The following is a 20,213-nucleotide window of genomic DNA, read 5'->3' as shown; positions in this document are numbered from 1 at the left end:
CTTACAATACAACAATATTCGGGTTTTTTGTACTATTGTTGTTTTAGTCTCTAAGTCGTGTCTGATTCTTTGGGGACCCATGGACTGTAGCCTGCCAGGCTCCTTTGTTCATGCAATTTCCCAGGCAAGAACACTGGAACGGTTTGCCATTTCCTTCTCCAGGAGATATTCCTGACCCAGGGACCAAACCCACATCGCCTACATTGGCACTGAGCCACCAGGGTAGCCCTCTGCTGTACTGTAAGTTTCATCCAAACAAAACAAATCTGGCTGCTACCTTTGTTTGTTGTTTTCCAATGTTCTCTGTGTCACTGTAAAGCTCTGTGGCCTTTTGTGTCATGCAGATAGACAACGCCCATTTGCCATATTTTATAGCACTAAGCACTTCGCATGTATGTTTTCAGTGACTATTAAAGAATGTTCAGTATTGTTGTTAGTCACTCTGTCGTGTCTGCCTGTTTGCAACCCCATGGACTATAGCCTGCCAGGCTCCTCTGTCCATGGGATTCTCCAGGCGATAATACTGGAGTTGCCATTTCCTTCTCCAGATGTTCAGTATGGTAGAATATAAATTATATACTTTTATCTTGGCTTTAATAACAATGTTGGCATTATTTGTGATTTATTCAGTGCTAAGCCACTGGTTGTGAATGTTATTCTTTGTAGATAAAACTCATTCCCCATTCCTCATGTCTCCTTGGAGGGGAACCAACTTAGAAAACCATCTTGGCCTCTCTCTCTCTCTCTCTTATCCTTTACTTCTTGGGAGGATTTTTCTAATAAATCAAGTTTGGAAGAATGAACTAAGAACGCTTGTCTCAAACCCTTCCTATCTCTTCTTGGAACCTGCCAGTTTGCCAACAGGGAGTTTTCTTGTGTTATTCTCTTCACTAAGGGAGAGTGTGACAGGGCGGACTCTGTCCTTGCCTCACGGTTCTGCTGCTTTGGGGGAGCTGGCATCATGTATTACTGGAGGGATGGATGTATTAGCAGGTCCATGTGGGCACACTTAAGCCGTGTTGTCCAAATAGGTTTATCAGAATCAAAAGAGACGTTGATCTCCCTGCCAGATTCCTCTGCCTACCTCTCATCTGACTGGAGACATGACAGGTAAAGGAATGTCCTTTAGTACCTCAAATCCCTCTGGTACTTCCAACTGGAGTAATCCTTAGAAAAATGGAATTCCATCTTTCTGTAGTCTGGTTTACCATGGGTTTCAAGCACTTGCAGGCTCTGAGTTAGGTCTACCTGATTCCTGCGTGTGTGACCCTGGTTGGATAAGTCATCTAACCTCTCAGTTTAGTTTCTCTGTTAAACGGGACTATGTACTGTTATACAATATGTAGATTAAATACAACAGTGCGCTTAGCACAGTGCCTGCTCAGTCACTGCTGGCTAACATGGCCATCACCGCTGTCTTGTACACCGTTAAGGACTGCAGGCATCTCAAACGTTTCTGTGCTTGATTTTTTTTTTTTTTTTCCTTTTTTTTGGCCACACCGTGCAAACTTGTGAGATCTCAGTTCCCAGACCAGGGACTGAACTCAGGCCCCAGAGGTGAAAGTCCGGAATCCTAACCATTAGGCCATCAGGGAACTTCTTGTATGCCTGATTTTTAAAACCAAAAAAAAAACACCCAAAAAACAAACCCAGAAAACCACTCTGAGAATAATAATTAAAAAAAAAAAAAAAATAAGAAAGGTCAATGCATGGAAATCAATGTAATGTGTTAATAATATTTTTTGGCATTTGTGCACTACGAGAAAAACCAAAGAAACCCACTCGTGATTGCCAAAGTGGGTCACAACAAAATCCACCGGTTTGTTGGAAACGTTGACAGTCAGCGTGATGGCTGGTGCAATTTCGCCCTCTGGCGACGGAAGAAGGTGATGCTCCGATTTCACAATTGGGTATCTTGACAAAACCATAATCCTGCATTTGAATGGAAAGAAACGTGTGCATCACTATTGGTCCCACCATCTCATGCCAACAGAACTAAGAATATGTGTTCTTAGGGATGCTCACACTTCAAGCATTTCACGAGGGGCATTGAGAACAACAGTATGGCGAAGATGGATGGGACCTTCTGTAGAACGAGTCACTGCAAGAGGACCATTCAGCATGTCTCACTGTGCCACCAGGCACAACACTGTCAACTCTGTCTCATAAGTGCCCTGGAGACACGAAAAGGGCGGGATTAGGGCCTCACAAATGGACACACTCCATCTTACTTGCATTATTCCTCTGGCAACTGATCTGCATAAACAATTCTAACGTTAATCAACACATATAGGAATGCACAATCCTGCCAGCCAGGACTCAGAGCAGCAATTTACAAAATTAGAAATTACAAATGGTCCGATAAAGATAGGAAAACATGTCCCACCTCACTCTAAGTCAGAGAAATACACATGGAAAGGGCGACCAGAGCTCAGACCTCAGCCGGCTTCTCTTTCCCGGCTTCACACACAGTCTGTGTGGCCCCTCGTGAAGTTTCTCTCACAGAACCATCTCTACAGTGATGATCCTGAATGCACCTGCCCAGCTTCTGCTGTCCAACTCGGCCCTCCAAGCTGCCCACAACTGCCTACTGGACATCACTTGACTGTCCCAGGGCATCTCGAACTTAGCACAATCCTGCTGTTCACCTGGTCATTCCTGTCCCATTAAATGGCATCATCTCGTATCAGGGACTTAGGTAAAAAACCCAGGTGCTGTCCTTGTCACTTCCTGACATCTAAACCACCAGGAAGCCCTGGGAATTCCCTGATGGTCCAGCGTTAGGACATGGTTCTCTCACTGCTATAGGTCTGGGTTTGATCTCTAGTCAGGGAACTAAGATCTCACAAGCTTGACCAAAAAAAAAAAAAAAATCAAACACAAACCCCCCCCAAACCCCCCAAATCAGGAATTCCTGTCAGCTCTGCTCCGAAAGAGCTCCTGAGTGTGCCCTCTTCTCCATCTCCACAGCTCCCACCGTCATTTCTCACCTGTGTTAGCACCTCTACTTCATCACCTGTCTCCCTGCTCCCACTCTTGCCCCCAAAAATCTGTTCTTCTAGGAACAGCTGGAATGATCTTCCACACACGTATACCAGCTCAGACCGCTTCCATGTTTAAAATCCTCCAGTGGTTTTCCATCAAAACTGAGTTAAGTCAGTGCTAAGCATGGCTTATGGACCCTGTAAGACCAAGGGCCTACTCCTGACCTCCTTTTTAACTAGTTCCCCCTAACCCCCGTGCTCAGGCACACCACACGTGATCTGCCTCGAGTCCACACTGGCTCCTCCCACAGCTGGTGCTAGTCCTCCCCATCGTGGGGTGGGCAGAGAGACCCCTCCTGACCACGCTGCCTTCAGCATCATCGCCCACTGCCCTGCCTACCCTGCCACTCTCCTTTTCTACATAGCACTCACCACTATCTCAAATTATCTTATATATTTCTGTGTGTACATGATTATTTTCTGTCTCATCACATGGGAATGTAAGCTCCATGAGGACGGCATGTGGGGCAGACACGTTTAGTGCTGTAACCTCAGCTCCTACGTGGAATGGTTTATAATAGTGAAGAACTGAAAATATCCAGCAACAGAGAGGCTACTGAAACAATGATGGAATATGCCTATCTTCAGCACCTCCTCATCCCCCAAGAAGCATCACTGGGACATACTCCTAGGGATAAAGCATAACAATATCAACTGTCCACTCCAAGCTTATGCTGACTAGTCTTTTATAAGTGCAGGATTCATTATCAAGGTACACTCACCCCCAAGTGTGATCCCGTGCACTCGGACCAAAGTCGGTGTAGAAACCCAACTTCTCCCCTAACCACATGGTCAAATCATTGTTTCCAATATAGGGCTTAGAAGCATCACTCTCCAAAATTGTTATGAAATCTGCACCTGTTCAGCAGGGAAAAAATGGACGTGGTGATTAACCACAGCAATGTAAAAACAGTTATCAAAACTTGATTCTTGTAATCCCAAACCTTTAGTCATAGATCAAAAAACCAAGTAATTCCTAATGAGTTACTAAGGTGAACTGGCTCAAATCTGAGCTAAAAACATACTTACCATATTTAGAATGCATGGGACACCTTGTGGAAATGGGGGAAAAGATCAAAACATAACTTTGCTAAATTTTCAAATATTCACATCTTTTCCAAAATTTCAAATATGCTTAATGCCTTTCTCAAATATCTAATTTATGTTCGGAAACAATATAGTATACAATAGTGTTTTATTCCTGGGCAAACACTTCCATGGTACTGACACAGAGGTGAATTGATTCAGATAGCCTGGTTGGATGTGCTGCAGAAGCCTGTAATCAGTACTAAATGATTAAGGGCCCAATAAATTTCTTAACAGCATTAGAATCATACAAACCCTCAGCTATTTCTCAGAAGACAAGCTTATCTTTAGGAATAACTCCACGCAAGAGACCTCTAGTTGATCTAAGAGCCAAACACCCATATATTTTAAAGGAGGCTTCATCCAAAGATCGGAGAAGGCAATGGCAACCCACTCCAGTATGCTTGCCTGGGAAATTCCATGGGCGGAGGAGCCTGGTAGGCTGCAGCCTCTGGGGTCGCCAAGAGTCAGACACGACTGAACGACTTCACTTTCACTTTTCACTTTTCACTTTCATGCATTGGAGAAGGAAATGGCAACCCACTCCAGTGTTCTTGCCTGGAGAATCCCAGGGACCATGGAGCCTGGTGAGCTGCCGTCTATGGGGTCGCACAGAATCTAAAGCAACTAAAGACAGGACTAAAGCGACTCAGCAGCAACATCCAAAGATGAGCGCCTCAGGGAATGGAAACAAGTAAAACTGGCCCTCAGTCTCTTGAAAGCAATTTGCTTTGCAAATAAGCATCACTGCACCCCATTCTGCCTTTTAATCTGACGGTTTTCTGGTCCTCAACAGCAGGTTGCCAAGGGACAGGAGCCCCCAGCAGGGGCATTTCCAAGAGCAAAGGCATGACAAGACTCTCCTGCAGACACCCGGAATGAGACCTTGTCCCAGAATCACTAATTGCTTTCAAGCAAACACAGATGTGGTTACAGAAGCTTCATCCTCCCATCCTACCTGGTGGTAGCCACCCATCAAAGTAAAGCCTTTTTAAGAGATTAGTCTAAGACCCAGCAAATCCTCCTTCTGTTACTTATGATCTTGCACAAAATGAAAGTAACAATAATAGTTTCTCAAAGCCTGAAATTAATTTCAGTACAACTTACCAGTTTGATTGAGCAGTTGAGCTGATCTTTCTAGACTAGACCATCCGTCATTGTCAAAGCCAAACCTGAAAGGCCAGATGGCAGCAGAGACCTCTGTGGCTGGTGCCTGAGGAATTGTTTTAATGATAATTTAGGAAGACTGAACAATGGCAGTTTCAGTGAACCACTTTTCCACCTCTCTTTACCAAAATTCATTTTTCAGGAAAGGAATTTTCCAGCATTTCCCCACAGCTAATGCATAATCAAGGCTTCCCTGGTGGCTCAGATGGTAAAGAATCCACCTGCAATGTAGGAGACCTGTGTTCGATCCCTAAGTTGGGAAGATCCTCTGGAGAAGGGAATGGCTACCCACTCCAGTATTCTTGCCTGGAGAATTCCATGAACAGAGGAGCTGGAGGGCTATAGTCTGTGAGGTTGCAAAGAGTTGGACATGACTGAGCGACTAACACGCAATGCATAATCATAAGGAGATATTTGCTAGTTTGTATTTCAAATCCTGAAAGATGATGCTGTGAAAGTGCTGCACTCAATATACCAGCAAATTTGGAAAACTCAGCAGTGGCCAAAGGACTGGAAAAGGTCAGTTTTCATTCCAATCCAAAAGAAAGGCAATGCCAAAGAATGCTCAAACTACCGCACAATTGCACTCATCTCACACGATAGTAAAGTAATGCTCAAAATTCTCCAAACCAGGCTTCAGCAATACGTGAACCATGAACTTGCAGGTATTCAAGCCGGTTTTAGGAAAGGCAGAGGAACCAGAGATCAAATTGCCAGCATCCGTTGGATCATCGAAAAAGCAAGAGAGTTCCAGAAAAACATCTATTTCTGCTTTATTGACTATGCCAAAGCCTTTGACTGTGTGGATCACAATAAACTGTGGAAAATTCTGAAAGAGATGGGAATATCAGACCACCTGACCTGCCTCTTGAGAAACCTATATGCAGGTCAGGAAGCAACAGTTAGAACTGGACATGGAACAAAAGACTGGTTCCAAATAGGAAAAGGAGTACATCAAGGCTGTATATTGTCACCCTGCTTATTTAACTTATATGCAGAGTACATCATGAGAAACACTGGGCTGGAAGAAGCATAAGCTGGAATCAAGATTGCCAGGAGAAATATCAATAACCTCAGATATGCAGATGACACCACCCTTATGGGAAAAAGTAAAGAGGAGCTAAAAAGCCTCTTGATGAAAGTGAAAGAGGAGAGTGCAAAAGCTGGCTTAAAGCTCAACATTCAGAAAACAAAGATGGCATCTTGTCCCATCACTTCATGAGAAGTAGTTGGGGAAACAGTGGAAACAGTGTCAGACTTTATTTTGGGGGGCTCCAAAATCACTGCAGATGGTGACTGCAGCCATGAAATTAAAAGGTGTTTACTCCTTGGAAGGAAAGTTATGACCAACCTAGATAGCATATTAAAAAGCAGACCTTTGCCAACAAAGGTCTGTCTAGTCAAGGCTATGGTTTTTCCAGTGGTCATGTATGGATGTGAGAGTTGGACTGTTGAAGAAAGCTGAGCACCAAAGAATTGATGCTTTTGAACTGTGGTATTGGAGAAGACTCTTGAGAGTCCCTTGGACTACAAGGAGATCCAACCAGTCCATCCTAAAGGAGATCAGTCTTGGGTGTTCATTGGAAGGACGGATGTTGAAGCTGAAACTCCAGTACTTTGGCTACCTCATGCAAAGAGTTGACTCATTGGAAAAGACTCTGATGCTGGGAGGGATTGGGGGCAGGAGGAGAAGGGGACGACAGAGGATGAGATGGCTGGATGGCATCACTGACTCGATGGACATGAGTTTGGATTGACTCCGGGAGTTGGTGATGGACAGGGAGGCATGGCGTGCTGCGATTCATGGGGTCACAAAGAACTGGACACAACTGAGTGACTGAACTGAACTGAACTGATTATCATAATAAATTTGTGAGTTTCTAGGTTAGGCTTGGAAGTTAGGAGGAATGTTGGGAAAGAGATATTTATAGCAGAAAAAAATTAGAAACAACCTGGCTGTTGTTTCAGTAGGAAAAATAAGAAAATGAATGAAAAAAAAAAAGATCATACATATGCTGTAGTACTACTCAGCCCTAATGAATGATTTAGGGTTGGGTTACCCTTGTATTAGAGAAGAAAGGGGTCACAGAAGGATACACAGAGTCCTTTACCATTTTTGCAGAGTTGCCTGCCAATTCCACACTGGCAAGGCTGAGGTTCAGGAGCACAGCACCCTCTGAAAATTCCTCTTTTGAGTCCATGGGCCCAGTCAAAGAATGCGGTACCCAACCCCAACTATTTCAAACTAACTCCAGCTGACCAACAGCATGGATCCCATGAAAAAGTATGGCCAGATTAGACCAACTATACTATCACAACTGAGAGAAACAAAGTGGAACATAAAAATTCAGGTTGAGAGAAGAGTGAATGCTGCCTCTTGGCAGAGGAGGGCTACCACTTCTAAGCAGCTCGGTGTGCCACAGCAGGCCTCTCATGTCTATACAGGAAAGAGGACTCCATTTAGCAATGTCCTATAAAGAGAATGGAACCATCAGCAGAGACTTCCAGAGGCATGATTACATTCATAAAAAGTTATACTTTTTCACATCACTACATACCTATGATTCACTCTGGCTTTCATCACTCCAAAACCTGTTATTCCTTCATTATTCCCATGCCAGTAAATGTTGCCACACTCCATCCAGTTGCTCAAGCCAAAAGCATAGAAGTCATCCTCTATTCTTCCCTTCCCTTTATCCATCTACATCTAATCCATCAGCAAATCCTATCAGCTCTACTTTCAAAATATATTCTAAGTCTATCCACTCCTCTCCAATTCCAGTACCATGGCACCCATCCAAAATTCCAGGGCCTTTCTCCTGGACACCAGAAAAAGCCTCATAACCTATCTCCCTGCTTCCACTCTACAATCCGTCAATCCATTCTTTACAAAGCAGCCAAATTGATAAATATAGGCTTCCAAGGTGGTGCCAGTGGTAAAGAAACCTGCCTACCAATGCAGGAGATGTAAGAGATGCTGGGTCAGGAAGATTCCCTGGAGGTGGGCATGGCAATACTCCAGCATTCTTGCCAGGAGAATCCCATGGACATGGGAGCCTGGTGGACTATAGTCTATGGGGTCACAAAGAGTCTGACACAACTGAATTGACTTAGCACACATACACACACACAACACATATACATATATATCATATCATATCACATCTCTTTGTGCGAATGCTTGAAATATTCAGGTGGCTTCCACTGCAAAAAAAACTAACATCAGAATTCCTTCCTGTGCTCCATAGGCCCTATGATGTGATCTCACTTGTGTCCCCATCCTCATCTCCTGCCACGCTTCCCTTTGCTCGCCAAGATTCAGCCACACTGCCCACTCTGATGCCCTTCAAACACTTCAAGTCTGTTTCCTTTCCATTCTTTACTTGTGTTCCTTCTACCTGAATCCATTACTCCTAGCTCTCTTATCTCAACTCAAACGTCACGTCCTCAGAGCAGCCTTCTCTAACCACCCAGACCAGTTACTCTCTACTCCATCATCTTACATGCTTCAGAGCCACCTGATCTAAAGTGATAGTCTTTATTTACTCCTTCCTCTGAAGACCGTCTCTCTCCCCAGTTAGAATGTAGACTCCGTGAGTTTACATTACCATGACAGCAGGAATCTTGTCCAACTAGTTTACCTCATATCCCCGATAGCAGGCACACAAGAGACATTCAATAAGCATTTATCAAATAACATTCATGTATCACATGAATTAATCAATGAATGAACTAATAAAAAAAAAGGTATTAAATCTAAATGAAATGATTCCTTTTTAAAAGAACCCTTTGCTGACATTGGGGATCTTCTTCTAATTGACATCTTGTTACAATAATAAAATTAACAATTGAAGGGCAGAAGAAAGAGACCATGTAATGAACTATTTACTTTTTAAGGAATAGTTACTGAGTTCTGAGTATGTACCAAGTACTCTGTGAGGTGCTGGACTTACAAAGCTAAATAAAAGAGCATGTGCTTCATCCTCACTATAGCTTTTTAATTAATCGGAAAATTTGCCTGATAACTCAGATTGCTAAAATTCAAAGTTAACCCTCAAATGCTGTTTCTGCCAAGCTATAATTCTAACTGCATTATGAAACATATCAAACTTTTAATCAGAGCAGATGGAAAGCATCACATTGCAATGACTTACTCTTGCTTCTGCCCATCTGCCTATAAGAGTAAAGGACAATAAAACATCAAACTATAGACAAGAGAGGAAAGGAAGAGACAGAAAACTTCCATGACCCATCAATACCGAGCATAATCCACAAAATCTAGAATTATCTTTAAGATTTTTCTCAAAGAATCATATATGTTGCCTTCAGAAATATGTACCAAACAGTACAAAGAAGCCCACTATAAAATAGTTTTTTATCTCATAGTTTGGATATGTTAAGTCATTGAATGACAACAATAACTTTATATAACAAATCATGATGAGTTTAAGTCTAATATATGGGTCTATCCTGTCCCAGGAACCTAACTTCATAAACTAGTTCCACTATGTTATCAGCCTGTGATCTAACGGTTTGCTGTTGCTGTTTTTGTTGTTGATTAGTCGCTCAGTTGTGTCCAACTCTTTGTGACTCCATGGATTATAACCACCAGGCTCCTCTGTCCATGGGATTATCCAGGCAAGAATACTGGAGTGCATTGTCATTTCCTTCTCCAGAGGATCTTCCCAACCCAGGGATCGAATACTTGTCTCCTGCATTGCAGGAGGATTCTTTACCACTCAGCCAATGGGGAAGCCCAACCTAAAGGTTAAGAATGTGGAATCCAGAGTCCTGACGTCCTCAGACCCAGGCCTAGGGTTCAATCATAATAGTGAAGTGTACAAATGCATGCATATACATAGGCATCATTTAAAATTCTATATCAAAACTTTTAATTACTTACCCCTTTGCCCAATTTCTTCTCATAGGTTTTATGCCGTAGTCCTAATCCCAACAATCCCACACCAACAAGCAGCCACAAAACTGAACAGAAAACAGAAAATAATTGTTTTGAAGAAATTGAGACATTACTTTGCCAACAAAGGTCCGTCTAGTCAAGGCTATGGTTTTTCCAGTGGTCACGTATGGATGTGAGAGTTGGACTGTGAAGAAAGCTGAGCACTGAAGAATTGATGCTTTTGAACTGTGGTGTTGAAGAAGACTCTTGAGAGTCCCTTGGACTGCAAGGAGATCCAACCAGTCCATTCTGAAGGAAATCAGCCCTGGGTGTTCTTTGGATGGAATGATGCTGAAGCTGAAAGTCCAGTACTTTGGCCACCTCATGAGAAGAGTTGACTCGTTGGAAAAGACTCTGATGCTGGGAGGGATTAGGGGCAGGAGGAGAAGGGGATGAGGATGAGATGGCTGGATGGCATCACCGACTCGATGGATGTGAGTTTGAGTGAACTCCGGGAGTTGGTGATGGACAGGGAGGCCTGGCGTGCTGCAATTCATGGGGTCACAAAGAGTCGGACATGACTAAGCAACTAACTGAACTGAACTGAAGCGTATTTTTAATAGTTTTAATGAAATTATTGAATTTATTAGCCATGGATTTTATGTAAAGGGGAAATGTCTATTTCGTGGGTTAATTTTCATGTTTGACATGCATATATAACCCATACTTTAACCTCAGACATCAAAGAAGCTTTGCTAAAAACATTCCAAGAACCATGAAAATAAAATAAATAAATAAAATAAAATCATAAATATATACAAGAAAACAATTCTCCATGAGCAGGAACCATTGCAAAAACACCCTGCAGAATCAAGCCCAAGATATTTCTTATATTAAAATTTTTAGAATCTAAGACTGTATGCCAAAGAATTGATGCTTTCAAACTAATGGTGCTAGAGAAGACTTTTAAAAGTCCCTTGGAGTGCAAGGAGATCAAACCAGTCAATTCTAAAAGAAATCAACCCTGAATATTCACTGGAAGGACAGATGCTGAAACTGAAGCTCCAATGAAGCTGATACGAAAAGCTGATTCATTGGGAAAAAAAAACCCTGATGCTGGGAAAAGTTGAGAGCAGGAGGAGAAGGGGGTGACACAGATAAGATGGTTGGATAGTATCACCGACTCAATGGACACGAGTTTGAGCCAACTCTGGGAGACAGTGAAGGACAGGGAAGCCTGGAGCACTGCAGTCCATGGGATCACAAAGTCAAACATGATTTAGCGACTAAACGGCAACAATAATGCAGTATATTGGGGCTTCTCTGGTGGCAATAAAGAATCCACCTGCAACGCAGAAGACACAAGAAACGCAGGGGACTCCAGTTCAATCCCTGGGCCAGGAAGATACCTGAAGGAGGGTATGGCCACCCATTCCAGTATTCTTGCCTGGGAAATCCTGTGGACAGAGGAACCTAGCAGGTTACAGTCCATGGGGTCTCAAAGAGACATGACTGAGTATGGATGGGTGTGTGCTAAGACAGTATCTGCAAATGTTATACATTCAATAAACATTTTTATTTAATCTAGTATATTCTGAGATGAGTCAGACTGAATAGTAAACTAATTTGATATTTGTTTCTTCTCATCAGTATTCCAAATACTAACATATTTAATTTCCAAAAAAAGGAGAACAAGAAACAAAATAAATAGTCTCTATTTCAACAAATATTCTGGAAATCCTAGTTAAATCTACGTTAGAAGTGAAACAAAACTAACACAGAGTATTTATGGTTGAAATGATTCAATAATCAGAGATCTCCTTTAAAGTATTTCATTTAAAAAAAAGGTATGAACAACATGGGCAAAATGTTAATAATTGTTAGAACTGGGTTAAAGGGTACCTGCGGGTTCATTATATTTTTTAAGCTCACATGTTTGAAAATTTATATTTATAATAAAATGCTTTTAAAAATAAAACAAAACTATACTCACAAAGTTTCACGTATTTTTCACTCTCTCTGAAAAGGACTTTAGGACTGTTTTTTGTTTGAAAATGAAAATCAACTCTTTTCTTCTGACCCAATAACATATTCAGCCCAATAATTACCATCACAGTCCCTGTCAAAAAAGAAAGATGAATATATTACATTTTGATCTAAAACTATTTCCAGTAGCAAATTCCAGAAGCCTAAATTCCATTTAAATGGATATATCCTGAAAATTCAGTTACTGAGTTATCTCAGTACCTAAGCAATTACTCCAATATTACTTTTAATTATTAGGATAATCATAAGAAATCAGGAAGGGTTCTAGAAATTAAGCTGTACATTAAAAGACCCCAATCTTTCTTGATAAGGGGCTTCTTACAATTTCTTGAGTATTTCCTAGGAAATACCAATATTAGGTTGGTCGTAGTGTTGGTCACTGACATTGATTGTCCAGGGAAGGGTGGGACAAAAAGAAAGTCATCTTCTGGACTGCCTCAGGGACTTGGTCTTCTCCACCAAAGGGACCATATACACCGAGTTGAGGAGCACAAGAAGAGGATACTTAATATGAAGAGTATTAAGAACAAGAAGAGGTTCTTAATATGGCAGCATTCATGGCCTGGATTGTGTGTCCAAGCAGAGGATGCGCGCTGGAGCTCACACTGGGCCAAGAAAGACGAGCTCAACGGGGATGCATTTCTATGTAGCTTACACATGAAGTCTGCATACTTGTAACATTGTATATAATGAGAATTAGAAACAGAGGTGTAAGTGAACAATATATAAATTGGGGAATGTCTGGTAAAAGATGCTTAGGTGGAAGGCTAAAAAAAAGTCACGTGCAATTAGTAGGAAACAGCAGGAGAAACCTAGACAATACATTTATAACTAGTTTCTGATCTAATAGATTCTTTACAATGGTTATTCAAAGCTACTCTGAACTTTACCGATGTTCCTCAGTTTCTGCGGCCTTATCAACATAATGTCACTATTACTAAAAAGAATTCTTAGTTATTTGAAGCTGTAATAAAGCACGATTTCTGCAATTCCATAAGTAGTGAGAAGGAACTCAAAACGCCTGTCGCTCATAACATTCTAAGAAACTAACGTATGTTTAGAACGGCTCTTACTTTTGTTCCATTGCTCCACATGGCAGACCCCCAAGCAAGCTGGAGTAAGAAAAAAAGCAGGGCATTGGACAGGAAGATAGAGCAGGACAGAGTACACACACCTGAAAGAAATCAGAAGAAACACAAGTTCGCAAAGCCAAGACTATCGCGGAGGAAATGCAGCAGTGTATGTCTCTTCCTGGGTTGCAGCTTTGATATCTACCAGAAACAGCAAATCCTCAAAAGTTGCTTTAAAATATACCTCTTCCAAACCGGCCTGTCCTGGCAGATGTCTAGCTCACAGAGAAGAAAGTTTATGTGCAAATGCACAGAGTGGTTGGATATATTCCACGGGTACAAGGAGGACTGACAGATGAGCACAAGTAGAAGCCCAGACTCCTGTGTAGCATCCGCCCCGCCATAACTCCCTAAGTATTTGTCTAATGTGAGGTGTGGTGTTTCCCCCACAACACAGAAGCTCCAGGTGGGCAGGATTCTGTCTCTTAAGTCTCCGGTACCTAGCACTAGGCCTGGACCACAGTAGGTGCGTGATAATTTTTTAATGAATAAATGAACAAGTAGAAAAATGTGTGAACAAAGAACTGAGTGTTAGTTGCTCAGTCATGTCCAACTCTTTGTTGAACAGCCCATGGACTGTAGCCCACCAGGCTCCTCTGTCCATGGAATTCTCCAGGCAAGAATACTAGAGTTGGTTGCCATTTCCTTTTCCAGGGTTTATCTTCCTGACCCAGGGATCGAACCCAGGTCTCTGGCATTGAGGGAAGATTCTTTACCATCTAAGCCACCAGTGAATCCCTTATTAAAATATGTTTTATCTCCTCAATTTTTCAAAGATTTTATCGTGGAAGCATTGGACATGTTTTACTTAAAACTAAAATGACAGGCAACATTTGATCTGTGTCTGCTTGGTACATATCAGTAATTTCATTACAGCCAGAAGACAGTTTCTGAAATGTTAAACTGAGCTAAGCCTATGAAATTTTAATTTTGGTATGTAAGGTCATAATCATTGAAATGGAAGATATATACTCTATGATTTTATCATTTACATTTTACTTATCATTTATCATTTACACTAAGATTCACATATGCAAAATCTATTTTATTGGTAAAAAGAGGGTAAATAAAAACCATATAAAATTCAGGAGAACCAAAAAAAACATACTTCCTATATACATATTTACAAGCCTACCATCAAAATAGCAATGTGAGCACCATGTGCATATTTTTTTCCTTACATATCATATAATACAGTGTTTCATGGACCTCTTTTACACCTTATTATGGTTTAAACTTGGTTTTTTCACAGCTATTTATTTCCAATGGCTTCCCACGTGGCTCAGTGGTAAAGAAGTCATCTGCCAAGCAAGAGACTTGGGCTCAATTGCTGGGCCCGGACGATCCCCTGGAGAAGGAAATGGCAATTCACGTCAGTACTCTTGCCTAGAGAATCCCATGGCAGGAGGACTACAGTCCATGGGGTTGCAAAGGAGTGAGACATGACTCAGCAACTACACAACAACAAATTTACTTCCAGGGCCTTTGCAGTAATAAATATTACTGAATGTCATCGATGAACTAAGAAATTTTTTCTTTTTTTAACTTTCATTTTTTAAAAGTCCCAACCAGGGATTGAATCTGCACCCCCTGAAGTGGAAGTAGGGAGTCTTAACCACTGAACTGCTTGGATGGTCCCAAGAAATTTCTTTTTAAATAGTAATTTAGATATTCCTCTAGTTTTTTTTTTTTTAACCAAAAGAGTCTGTTTCAATAAGAAAGGCAAAATCATCCTATTTATTCTAATCAGTCGTGTAAAGTGCATATCCCAGTCAGTTCTGAAAGGAATGTTTGAGTAGTGACTTGAATCCAGACCTTTCAAATGTACTCACCCAAAAGCACATCAGATCTTTCTCGAGCATACACACCTCCTGGGACAAATTTAAAAGCCGTGCACCAGGCACAGAAAAATACTTCTAGAATATAAAATATCATGGCAGTGGTCATGGCTTTTCCAGGGCTTGAGCCTGAGCTAATAAGGTGTCCAAGCACTTGAGGCCACATGGATGCTGTGAAGAGGGCAAGCACACAGCCAGACACAGCGGCTGCCCACGTGGGCAGGTAAAGGAGTCCTGCTGCCGAGGTCGCTCCTGTTTGTGAGACAGAGAAAGAAACCCAATCAGACAGGAAAGCAGTAATAGCCTCTTCCATTTTCTTAAAAAAAAAAAAGAAAAGAATAATAAGCTTATAGGATGACCACTTTATAGCTATTTAGAGCCAGAAGGGACCTCAGAGGGCATGCTGGTTCAATTTCTAGACTGATGAGAAACTAAGGTCTTGGCAAGGTTAATATGCTTTGCTTAAGGTCACGCAGCTAGTTACTTGCACAGCTGGAGGTGGAATGTAGGTCCAGAAAATCTCAGTCCAGTGCTAGGTCTTTGAGAAGAGCAGTAGAAGACAAGAAGGCATTTTTAGGTTGTGTTAAGGTTCGTATAGCAAAAACTGAAAAAAACATGAAATCATCTGAAATACCAAGAATATGTTAATTTAATTTAACCAGCCAGATCTAGGACATTAGAAAACAGGTAAAGTCAGGGTAGTTTCTGAAACATTTTTGTTAAGAAATTTTCTAAAGCAGGTTCCATCCATTTAAATGCTGCCTGTCAACCCACAATACATAAACTGACCTTCTCAATCTCACAGTCCTAAAAGAAGCTGTGACTGAGATTGCATTCCTGGACTCACTGCTTTATAGTTCTGCAGGCAGTTCATTCATGCACACATCAGCCTCTGAGGTGCTGGGGGGCTGTGGATCTGCCTGGTCCATTGGAGGCACTTAGTAAATGTTTGCTAATTCATTGAGCCAGATCTGAAGGAATATGACCTTTCTCCATATTCCTATGAAATCGGCTTTGAGATGGCAGCACAGCACTCCATTTTGGAGCCATCAATATAACGCCTTTGCACAGAATATGACATTTTCTAGACACAGGACATTTCCGTCAACATTACATATAATAGAGACCCACCCTTTAAGGACGTCTACAGCAGCCTCTGACTGCTTGGGGTAAGAATTCCAGGAAGAGGATCCAGCCTGCTTCTTAGCACCCCATGGCTCTCATCCAGCAGTAAGCCCCACCCACACCATCACAGGACGGTTGCCATGTGACTGTCCTTCCCCACTTCAAAAAGAACACTCAGATGAATGTGAGAACCAGGCTGCAGGGCCCACCACAACCCACAGATTTTAATTCCATAGTTAGGCCTTAAATTTTTTAACATGATTATCTTAATAACAACTTTTTTAATTTGAAATAAACAAATATAAAGCCTATTCACTGCAGAAATTTAAGAATGCAGAACTGTAAAGAAGCAATTAAGGATCACCTAGGACTGAGATAAGACGATCCCAGCTAATACACCTATATATTTCCCCTATGTCATTTTCTGCATATATACAGAAGTATTTTTACATAAAAAAATGAAATCAAGCCACATATCAAGGATTATAATCTGCTTTTTGTGGGACATTATATCAGGAACTTTTTTTCATATCAATATTTTTCTTCTAAAACATGTTTATATATATATATATATACTCTTCCACTGGATAAATATACAACAAAAAATAAACAATCATTTTCCTACTGATGGCCATTTAGAAAGCTTTCAACACTGTGAGGAACATCTTTCTTTGTCAATTAATCTCTCACTACATCTCTGATTATTTCCTTAAAATAATTCTTAAAAAGATTCTTAGAAGTACAACTACAGCATCAGCAGGCAAAAGGATTTTAAAGCGTCAGTACTTGTCGTGCTTTCCTGAGAGGTTATAGCAGTTCCCACTTCCTCCAGAAATGCTGCCAAAAGCATTTCTTTCTAAAAAGTTTTACCAAATTAATGATGAAATTTATAGCATATTTTGATTTTCATTTATTTGATTATTAGTGAAGTGAAGTCGCTCAGTCGCGTCTGACTCTTTGCGACCCCGTGGACTGTAGCCCACCAGGCTCCTCCATCCATGGGATTCTCCAGGCAAGAATACTGGAGTGGGTTGCCATTTCCTTCTCCAGGGGTCTTCCAGACCCAGGGATCGAACCCAGGTCTCCCGCATTGCAGGCAGATGCTTTTAACCTCTGAGCCACCAGGGAAGCCCTATTTGATTATTAGGGAGGTGGAATTTTTCTGTTTAACAATTTAAGTGAAAGTGAAAGTCACTCAGTAGTGTCCAACTCTTTGCAACTCCATGGACCATTTAGTCCATGGAATTCTCCAGGCCAGAATACTGGAATGGGTAGCCTTTCGCTTCTCCAGGGGATCTTCCCAACCCAGGGATCGAACCCAGATCTCCCACATTGCAGGCAGATTCTTTACCAGCTGAGCAACCAGGGAAGCTCCAAGTTTACCAGCTTACAATGACTGTTTCTCAAAAAAATGAGTCCTAATTAGATATTTTAATCTATGACATTGTTGCATCTGTCTTACTACAAAGAAGGGAAAGAAAACCTTTCTTCAAATTACCCTTGACAGTGATCACTTTCATTTTTAATTTCATTTCTATTTTTAAACAGGCTACATATTTTTCAATCCACTAAAATTGTATTTTTAAGGTTATAAATTCAAAACCCAAAAATCTGAAAGGTGAAAAAGAGTCCCTCTTGTCCCCTATGAGTTCCCCTTAGTGAAGGCGACCAATGTTAGCATTTTCTTTGCCATCCTCCTGGAGACAGTCTGTGCACAGGAAGAAAAAGGCATATGTGTGCATTTTCCTCCCTTTTTGTACACCACTGGGAGCATATGATACACTGTCACTTTGCCTGTTTCTCTTAACCATGTAGCTTAACTGTGTTTTGTTTGAGGCTGAGTCCTCCCAAATAAGAAGTGGAGAAAACCACTAGACCATTCAGGTATGACCTAAATCAAATCCCTTATGACTATACAGTGGAAGTGAGAAATAGATTTAAGGGAATAGATCTGATAGACAGAGTGCCTGATGAACTATGGATAGAGATTCGTGACATTGTACAGGAGATCGAAATCAAGACCATCCCCAAGAAAAAGAAATGCAAAAAAGCAAAATGGCTGTCTGAGGAGGCCTTACAAATAGCTGTGAAAAGACAGGAAGTGAAAAGCAAAGGAGAAAAGGAAAGATATACCCATTTGAATGCAGAGTTCCGAAGAATAGCAAGGAGAGATAAGGAAGCCTTCCTCAGCAATCAATGCAAAGAAATAGAGGAAAACAATAGAATGGGAAAGACTAGAGATCTCTGCAAGAAAATTAGAGATATCAGGGAACATTTCATGCGAAGATGGGCTCAATGAAGGACAGAAATGGTATGGACCTAACAGAAGCAGAAGATATTAAGAAGAGGTGGCAAGAATACACAGAAGAACTGTACAAAAAAGATCTTCACAACCCAGATAATCACGATGGTGTGATCACTCACCTAGAGCCAGATCCTGAAGTGTGAAGTCAAGTGAGCCTTAGGAAGCATCACTACGAACAAAGCTAGTGGAGGTGATGGAATTCTAGTTGAGCTATTTCAAATCCTGAAAGATGATGCTGTGAAAGTGCTGCACTCAATATGCCAGCAAATTTGGAAAACTCAGCAGTGGTGACAGGAGTGAAAAAGGTCAGTTTTCATTCCAATCCAAAAGAAAGGCAATGCCAAAGAATGCTCAAACTACCGCACAACTGCACTCATCTCACATGCTAGTAAAGTAATGTTCAAAATTCTCCAAGCCAGGCTTCAGCAATACGTGAACCATGAACTTCCAGATGTTCAAGCTGGCTTTAGAAAAGGCAGAGGAACCAAAGATCAAATTGCCAACATCTGCTGGATCATGGAAAAAGCAAGAGAGTTCCAGAAAAACATCTATTTCTGCTTTATTGACTATGCCAAAGCCTTTGACTGTGTGGATCACAATAAACTGTGGAAAATTCTGAAAGAGATGGGAATATCAGACCATCTGACCTGCCTCTTGAGAAACCTACATGCAGGTCAGGAAGCAACAGTTAGAACTGGACATGGAACAACAGACCGGTTCCAAATAGGAAAAGAAGTACGTCAAGGCTGTATATTGTCACCCTGCTTATTTAACTTCTATGCAGAGTACATCATGAGAAACGCTGGGCTGGAGGAAGCACAAGCTGGAATCAAGATTGCCGGGAGAAATATCAATAACTTCAGATATGCAGATGACACCACCCTTATGGCAGAAAGTGAAGAAGAACTAAACAGCTTCTTGATGAAAGTGAAAGATAAGAGTGAAAAAGTTGGCTTAAAGCTCAACATTCAGAAAACGAAGATCATGGCATCTGGTCCCATCACTTCATGGGAAATAAATGGGGAAACAGTGGAAAGAGTGTCAGACTTTATTTTTCTGGGCTCAAAAATCACTGCAGATGGTGATTGCAGCCATGAAATTAAAAGACGCTTACTCCTTGGAAGGAAAGTTATGACCAACCTAGATAGCATATTAAAAAGCAGAGACATTACTTTGCCAACAGAGGTCCGTCTAGTCAAGACAATGGTTTTTCCAGTGGTCATGTATGGATGTGAGAGTTGGACTATAAAGAAAGCTGTGCACCCAAGAATTGATGCTTTTGAACTGTGTGGTATTAGAGAAGACTCTTGAGAGTTCCTTGGACTGCAAGGAGATCCAATCAGTCCATCCTAAAGGAGATCAGTTCTGGGTGTTCATTGGAAGGACTGATGTTGAAGCTGAAACTCCAATACTTTGGCCACCTCATGCAAAGAGCTGACTCACTGGAAAAGACCCTGATGCTGGGAAAGATTGAGGGCAGGAGGAGAAGGGGACGACAGAGGATGAGATGGCTGGATGGCATCATCAACTCGATGGACATGGGTTTGGGTGGACTCTGGGAGTTGGTGATGGACA

The 20,213-nt window shown here is 41.5% G+C and overlaps 1 protein-coding gene across 3 annotated transcripts in view; it reads right to left on the bottom strand.

Moving 5' to 3' along the window:
• CWH43 (cell wall biogenesis 43 C-terminal homolog) overlaps positions 1-20,213 on the bottom strand; it is a 52,461-nt gene that overhangs the window by 17,494 nt on the left and 14,754 nt on the right. For 2 of the 3 annotated variants that reach the window (XM_019962727.2, XM_019962729.2), the window contains 6 exons: positions 15,203-15,460; positions 12,188-12,313; positions 10,201-10,280; positions 5,238-5,343; positions 3,767-3,902; positions 1,783-1,932 (listed from right to left, as the gene is read on the bottom strand). In XM_019962727.2, coding sequence (XP_019818286.2) covers positions 1,783-1,932; positions 3,767-3,902; positions 5,238-5,343; positions 10,201-10,280; positions 12,188-12,313; positions 15,203-15,460 — 856 coding nt within the window. The remainder of the gene's footprint in view (positions 1-1,782; positions 1,933-3,766; positions 3,903-5,237; positions 5,344-10,200; positions 10,281-12,187; positions 12,314-15,202; positions 15,461-20,213) is intronic. The other variant, XM_019962728.2, reaches the window with a different exon arrangement.

The sequence above is a fragment of the Bos indicus genome, chromosome 6 (assembly GCF_029378745.1).
Source record: "Bos indicus isolate NIAB-ARS_2022 breed Sahiwal x Tharparkar chromosome 6, NIAB-ARS_B.indTharparkar_mat_pri_1.0, whole genome shotgun sequence".
Classification (NCBI taxonomy): domain Eukaryota; kingdom Metazoa; phylum Chordata; class Mammalia; order Artiodactyla; family Bovidae; genus Bos; species Bos indicus.
Note: the sequence above shows the minus strand (reverse complement) of the source record. Positions and strands in the feature narration are given on the sequence as shown.